Below are 7,780 nucleotides of genomic sequence, written 5' to 3'. Positions count from 1 at the left end.
AAATGACAAAAGCAGACGTCATTAAAGCAAATACTGGCAAAGTGTTAAATTTCGACCATCTTACGTTTTGGGTGGCGAATGCGAAAACGGTAATTTTAACAAAAATATTTTTTAAGTCTTAGTATCACAACCAATTTCATAATTCATTAATTATAAAAGTTTGTATGCCGACGCAGAAATCGTTGTCCCAGAGAATAAAATGATACTTGTAAAATGCAGTTTTTAGGAAAAATAAGTCATGTTTTTGTCGATAGCCTGTGAACGACTGATACTGAACGTAGATGGATATCAGCTTTGAAGAATGTTAGTTTTACATATCCAATGCTTTACTGAAACACGCCAGAGATATAAAAGGTTTATTTGATGCACTATTTTGCAAGAATGTTGGCAAAAGCTGTTTACTGTTGTTGGTTATTATTTTACATACACTTTCACATTCCTTATGTACTTTATCATGATTTTATATAATACGAGTATATAACATATTTCGTGAAGAGAAATTGTATTTCTAGATAATTAGGAATCTATAATATATTAAATATATAATTTTACTCTTTTTATTTCAGGCATCTAGTCATTTTGTTACCCGTTTCGGATTTAAGCCTTTAGCTTTCAAAGATTCGTCAGAAGACAGACCTGTCGTTTCCTATGCCGTTCAACAAAATAAGGTACGTTTAAATTCATTATAATATGGAGTTGATTGTGAAAGAAAAAAAGAAAAATAAATAATTAATGAATACTTAGTGGTAAGGCTTCGTGCTAGCCCAACTGGATTGGTACCAGCTACTAGCCATATTCTACCGCGAAACAGAAATAATTTACGTTGTTCTTTTTTTGGTTTGAAGGTCGAATGGGTGTAACTACGACATAAAAAAAGAATACAGTCTAAAAAGTTGACAAAGCGCTTAGAAATACGAAACGTCTACCCTTATATAATAGCAAATTATTGAATACAGGTTTTTGCTTTGAAGATTTTATTACTAATGAAGCTTTACATTTTAAATTTAAATAAATTAAACGAATTTAAATTAAATTTGAAATTCCATTTGGTATGTTTTATTAGTAGCCTATCGGACCTTTGCAGATATATTTTACCATGTTTAAACTCCCTTTTTTCAGATAATAATTATATTTGAATCACCTCTTTCAAACAAGAGTGAGATCACAAAAGATTTAGCCGATCACGGAGATTTCGTTAAAGACGTAGCATTCGAGGTATCTGATCTGGACGCCATTGTGCAAAAGGCAAGGCAAGGAGGCGCTGTTGTTGTCAAAGATGTTACCGAGGAGAATGATAAAAATGGAATTATAAGATATGCAGTTTTAAAAACGGTAAGTCGCCATCGAATTAGCGTCGTTTTTGTATCAACTCTATATCACGTTACATTATGTGCTAAATTATTAATATTATTTCAATAAAAAACAATCTTTATATCTCAATGACATTGGTGTTATATTTTTTGCTTTTTAATGGTGGTCATCAAATCCAGATGCCAATTAACCTTCTGGTTTTATATTATTTAATTTGGGTTATTTCATTACACTTGGGTGTTTGATTATAAAATCAAAAGAATCTAATTTACCAGATCTTTTTTTTTGGAAATTTTGAACTGATTATTGAAGTTCGAAGAGTTAATTAAAAAGTTTACGCTGCTTCTAGAAACCTTCTGGGTAATAACAGGTGTAGCTAACATCTATCGCACGAAATACGTATTAATTTCTATGTATTGTGTAATATCTTTCAGTACGGTGATAATACTCACACCATAATTGACAGATCCAAGTACAATGGACTGCTGTTCCCCGGATACCAAGCCCTTGAAGACGATCCATTGAATGAGCTATTGTAAGACATTTTAAGATCGCTTAAGTCTGTACATCGTCTGTCTGTATTTTTCTACTCAATGAATTTTCAATAAATAAGTGAAATTTAAATTGGCTTACAAATAACGAAGAGGCAATTAATTTAATTAAAAATAGTTTGATAATTATTGAAGTACCTTCTGACTTACGTAGAAACAAAATTATATATCTAATCATTGATTATTTTTAATACATATTGTGCAATGTGATAGTACATGGTGAGACTACCTATATATTTTCATATATAGGTAGGTACATTTTCCAAGATAATTTTGAAATATATTTTTTTTATGTGATATTGTATCTACTGTTGGTTGTCCTTGGTTGAAAATAAAATAAAATAAAAAACAAAAATGTCAAGAAGCGCTATTTGGTGGTAACTGTAAAAAGTGTATCTTATTTTCAGGCCTGAAACTAATTTGAATTTCGTAGATCACGTGGAAGGTAATATGGCTGATGGAACACTTGAGGAATCAGTGACTTGGTACGAGAAGAACCTGAACATGCACAGGTAATTAAAATATCAAATTTGTTCCTACAGTATAAAAAAATATTGTGTTTTCATACAAATAGAAATACCGTTTATAAGACCAATACTCCAAATTGAAAGAGGGTGAAACAGCAAAGTGCGTCTACTTAATTAATAATATGATATGGTACACCTTCTCCAAAATGCGTTTCATTTTCTGGTCATGAGTTTTATGTAGATTGGTGTCATAGTTTCTCCAGTTACAAAGTAACGTATCCTCATTTATTAGTAAAGATATTATTATGTAAAGATATATATATATATATACGCCTGTTGCACCTCATGCAACTTTTTGTTTCAATATTGTAATTTTTAGTTTTAAGTTTGGGTGCAATAAAGTATAAATAAATAAATAAATAAATAAATAAATAAATAAATAAATAAATATATATATATATCTATCAAATTATCTAATTTTATATGTGTATACTTATACACATATCTTTACATACTATGTATAAATTATTTTTAGGTTCTGGTGCGTGGATTACAGCCACGACTTAGTGCCGTATTCTTGTATTAACTCGGCTTCTGTTATTAATCAGACGGAAACTGTGCTTGTAAGTATTTCTGTTTCGACACAGAAGCCCACCTCTATTTAAGTTTTATTAATATTCTGTTACTTCACTCCATTAATGACTTCAAAATGTTACATGAACATTTTACAGCAAGTAAATCATTTGTAATCAAGTATTCATATAGTTTGTAAGTTCATTTATACAAATATATATTTAAAAAATAACTGGCAGCTTTCTATTCAGAGGCTGCTACTCTCTCGTAACCATTAAATATGTCTAATTTCAAATATTAGTTAAAGGGTTTCTGTATTTTTGATTATCCATTAACCCGTATCGACTCCAAACCAAGTCCGCTGAAGGAGAGGGGCCTTAGCCTAGTAGTGGGATATTTATAGGCCGTTACTTACGGTTCTAAATAAATTTACTAAACAAGTTTCTTGAACCTTTCGGCTATTTTTTGTCACATTTTGTTAAATATTTACAGAATAGAAATAAAGCGATAATTATGTATTTAAGAATTTTAGTCACAATTATTGAAAAAATTATAATTTTTGCTGAATTCCTCAGATCAGTTCTTGTAGCCTTAAGTAAAGTTTAGAGTAAATTTGCATTGAAATATATATTTTTATATAATTATAAGATTGTACTTATATTATAATTAAGTTAAACGAAGGTATACTTTTTTATTGTTGATTAATTTCTACTCTTGTTTTTAGATATAAATTTTATTGAAATCCTTATTAACATTAACAGCATGTAAATTTCCCACTGCTGGGCTAAGGCATCCTCTCACTTTGAGGAGAAGATTTGGAGCATATTCCACTACGCTGCTCCAATGCGGTTTGGTGGTTACACATGTGGCAGAATTTCGTTGAAATTAGACAGTTACAATTAGGTTTCCTCACGATGTTTTCCTTCACCGCGAACATATTAAATGAAAAAAATAATAATTACAGCTTTCGCTAAACGAAGCTGCGAAAGGTATCCGGCCTACAAGCAAAGCTTCGGAATTTGTGAAGGCTCTAGGCACGTCGGGAGTCGAACACATTGCGCTTTACACGGATGACATCGTCTCTACCGTGAGTATTAAAATAAAAAACTACAGTTATTTTCGTTTCAAACCCAAAATTCGAGTTATCAAATCTCCTATGCAAAAAAGAGACTGGTGCAGCTCATTCTTGTGCTGGTCGTCTTCACGTTTGCATTCCACTTCCACTTACCATCAGGTGGAGTGGAGTCATATGTCTACCCGAATAGTATAAAAAAAGTGCTTATTTCCATACATAGGTACATTAAATATTCTATACATATAAACTATATTCCACGCACGTGGTTGGATTTTTTTTATTTTTGTTGCTAAAAAACGAAGCTTTTGAGAGCGTGTTTATAAAAGGTCCTAACCATTCTTCTATATTAATATTCTGAATTATTCTCAGATGAAGAGCTTGAAGTCACGTGGCGCCGACATCCTGTCCTGGCCGTCTACTTATTACGACCTGATTAAGGAGAAACTTAAGGATAGTCCTGTTAATGTAGCAGAGAGCATTGAAGAACTGAAAGAGCAGAACATATTGATCGACTTTGACGAGAGAGGTTACATGTTGCAAGCATTCACCAAGCACTTGCAAGTCCGTCCCACTTTATTCATTGAGATAATACAAAGAAGGAACCACAGGGTGAGCTAGAGTTAAACTATTATTAATAATATTAAATTAGCATTATAAATAGTTGAATGATGGTCCAGTGGTAACAAGACGTGACTATTAACCGATGATTTTGAGTTCAAGCACCACTGAATTCAAGTGCTTAATTGCATTTATAATTCATTTCGAACTCGGCGTTGAAGTAAAATAACCTTCACGTTGTGGATGAGAATCTACCATGTGAACCCACCAACTCGTAATGGAGCAGCATGTGGAGTGGGTTCCAAACCTTTTCCTCAAGAGGACTTTTCCCAAACTTGGAACCTTAACTAACTGTTATTTAATTATAATTAGTACACTTTAACTTTCCCTTACGTATATTGTTTAAGTTTAAACTACGATATTTATTTATTGAATTCGTCCAATGTTTTGAGTTTAGACTTGTAGCTGTCATGACAACGAGCTGTGTGGAAACCTCCGCGGGTCATGTAACACACAATACAATATCAAGGCTAAATTATTTTTTAACATTTTATTTTTTATTTTAGGGTTTCGGGGCTATGAACTACAGATGGGTATTCGAGGCTATTGAGCGCATAGACAAGAAGGAAGCAGACAACTAAAAAAAACACAGATAATATAATAAAAATAGTAATACGTCAACTTGTATTGTTTGTCTATCTGAATGAGTGAATGAATCTTAACTGAATATAGCGGGTTTAATCTGTGCAAACCGCTCTAATTTTGAATGTGATATTAAAATAATGAAGGATTACATCGCGAGAAACAGTATATCGTTGATTACAAATACGAAAATTTTGTTTTTATTACAATTATATATTTATATTGTTATATTATATAGAGCATAGTATCAAATTTATATATGGTGCTGGTATTTTAGGTATGGTAGGTATTAAAATAGGTATATCATCTAAGTAAATTGTGTAAACGTTATTAATAAAATATAAATTACTTTTAATTGTTTTATTTAATTATATAAAAAGAGAGAAAAGAACATTTCTTATGTCTTTGGTTGGCTGACGGTAAGTGTTATGTCATGATTGGTAAGTGGTTACCGCTCTCCATCGAGTTAATCTTTTTAACCTCTTTATCTTTACATCGCCAATGCACCCCCGACACACATGCACACCGACCTTGAGAAATGAGATGTTATGTCACTTGTGCCAACTACCTACTGCCAACAATTCCTTGGCAGTAGGATATTTAATGAGTGGGTGGTACCTGGTACCCAGACGGGCTTGCACAAAGCCCTTCTACCGAGTTGAATTAAATTAAATTTGGATTAATCCAATGAAAATATAATTACTCCATTTTAAGAACTCAGTATTATATAGTAGTATTATTACTTAGCGTATTGACTTATCTATTCTTCATATATAACACTGAAACAACAAAAATATACAATAACAACATATAAATAATAACATATAATAGAAATATTACAAGAATAGAATTCATACAACTTGACAGCTGACGTCATTAAAAAAGCAATCGACAGATATTTTATAGATGTACTAATCATTGAGCAACATCTTTTACTAACACAAGCGAAACAATCTTGTTTTAAGAACGTAAACAGATTCAAACCTCGCGCTTGGTCATCATGGATATAGCAGATATCGCTCTATCATTGAAAATCGCTTGAGATTCTAAAAAAAACAAAAATGAATCGATAAGAGATTAATTCAAATACGATTATAATTTGGAACAAGAACCATAGTTCTTGAGTCATGAAATTCTTTCATACACATATTATGAAAGAAAACAAATACTACATTAATTCATCAGCCTACTGCTGTCCAGTGCTGGACATAGGCCTCCCCTAGAGCGCGCCACGTTGCTCGGTCCTCTGCTTCCCTCGTCCAGCTTCTACCGGCGATCCTGCGAATGTCGTCGGACCAGCGGGTCGGAGGTCGCCCTGCTTTACGCTTACCGAGACGCGGTCTCCACTCTAGGACTCGTCTGCTCCAGCGGCCATCGGTCCTACGACAGATATGGTCAGCCCACTGCCACTTCAGCGTGCTGATTCTCCGAGCTATGTCCGTTACTTTGGTTCTCTCACGGATGGCCTTATTTCTGACACATAACATTAATGTTTAAATTAAATATATTACAAAATGTTGTGCAATAATCTAAGATAAATATATATGTATATTATTATAAGTATATACATTTTAAATATCTAATAAAGTCAACAATCAGGTTATTTTTATTGGCTATTTCACGTGGGGTAGAGACGCTACCCTTTATTTACTTAAAATTAAAGCATTATATTTCTTTTAATTAACATTTTTCATTTTAATAAATAAATTCTTTGACTTAATGCGACCTTTCACAATAATCGATTAATTATAATAGTTCATATCGTAGCAATAGAGTTATTCTGTAAGATAAAACTCGAAAATGACCGCAGAACACGATCGTGAAATGTCAATAGTGATACGCGAGAGTGAGTATTACTCATGAGTATTAGTTTTGAAATATCGCACCGCTCAGTAAAGTCCTCTGCTCTTTACGGAAGATATTTGGACTTCGTTCCACAATGTTGCTCTAGTGCCGTTTGATGATGATTTCAAATGTTTTATTTGATAATATATGTATTTATTATTGATTTTTTTTTAATAACTGAGCAAATCTAATAACAAATTTTAGGCAGCTGACGATATGAGATGGCAAAGATCATGTATTAAATAAAATTGTTTACACTCTATCATTAGTTTTGTATTTACAAAACAAACATATTTATTTGTTTATTTTCTACCAAATAAGTATACACGACTTATTGTTTTTCTTGTTTGTTAAAGGCTTAATAAACAATATTGTTATACGTTTGTATTATACAAACATCGGATTAAATTAAAGCTACGCTTCCCCGTTTCTGTGCTGACATTCCGACGTGTTTACCTCGTACAATCTCCGGGAGAAATTAGCATACTGTTTTTAGTCGCGTTGGTGCTGCGCAGGTTGTGTTGAAAATATTGTGTAAACAACTATTGTTTTGTATAAATGGAATATTTGAATCATTTCTGTAATTATATATCTATTAATTTAGCAATTGTTTTCATTTTTCTAGATATCTGATCTGATAGAAAATACCATCAATTTAACTATTATGATGAAACATGGTATCCTCACTGACTTTTAACGTTACTGTAATGAGTCCAGCAAAAGATACAGACTCGCTTTACACATTTCATGGACGAAAT

At 32.2% G+C, this 7,780-nt stretch overlaps 1 protein-coding gene across 1 annotated transcript; it reads left to right on the top strand.

The window, feature by feature from the left end:
* LOC113397925 (4-hydroxyphenylpyruvate dioxygenase-like) lies at positions 1 to 5,247 on the top strand. The gene is made up of 9 exons (XM_064216722.1): positions 1 to 89; positions 567 to 668; positions 1,120 to 1,332; positions 1,746 to 1,846; positions 2,270 to 2,374; positions 2,865 to 2,952; positions 3,867 to 3,989; positions 4,347 to 4,586; positions 5,102 to 5,247. The coding sequence occupies exons 1-9, from the start codon at positions 3 to 5 to the stop codon at positions 5,174 to 5,176; spliced, it is 1,134 nt and encodes a 377-aa protein (XP_064072792.1). The 5' UTR covers positions 1 to 2; the 3' UTR covers positions 5,177 to 5,247.
* The last annotated feature ends 2,533 nt before the right edge of the window (positions 5,248 to 7,780 follow it).

The sequence above is a fragment of the Vanessa tameamea genome, chromosome 13, assembly GCF_037043105.1.
Source record: "Vanessa tameamea isolate UH-Manoa-2023 chromosome 13, ilVanTame1 primary haplotype, whole genome shotgun sequence".
NCBI classification, from domain to species: Eukaryota; Metazoa; Arthropoda; class Insecta; order Lepidoptera; family Nymphalidae; genus Vanessa; species Vanessa tameamea.
This window is presented reverse-complemented; position numbering and strand designations above follow the sequence as displayed.

Coding starts and splice junctions, on each gene's coding strand:
- LOC113397925 (XM_064216722.1), top strand. CDS start 3: ATGACAAAAGCAGACGTCATTAAAGCAAATACTGGCAAAGTGTTAAAT. Junction 669..1,119: donor ATGCCGTTCAACAAAATAAG/GTACGTTTAAAT, acceptor CCCTTTTTTCAG/ATAATAATTATATTTGAATC. Junction 2,953..3,866: donor ATCAGACGGAAACTGTGCTT/GTAAGTATTTCT, acceptor TAATAATTACAG/CTTTCGCTAAACGAAGCTGC.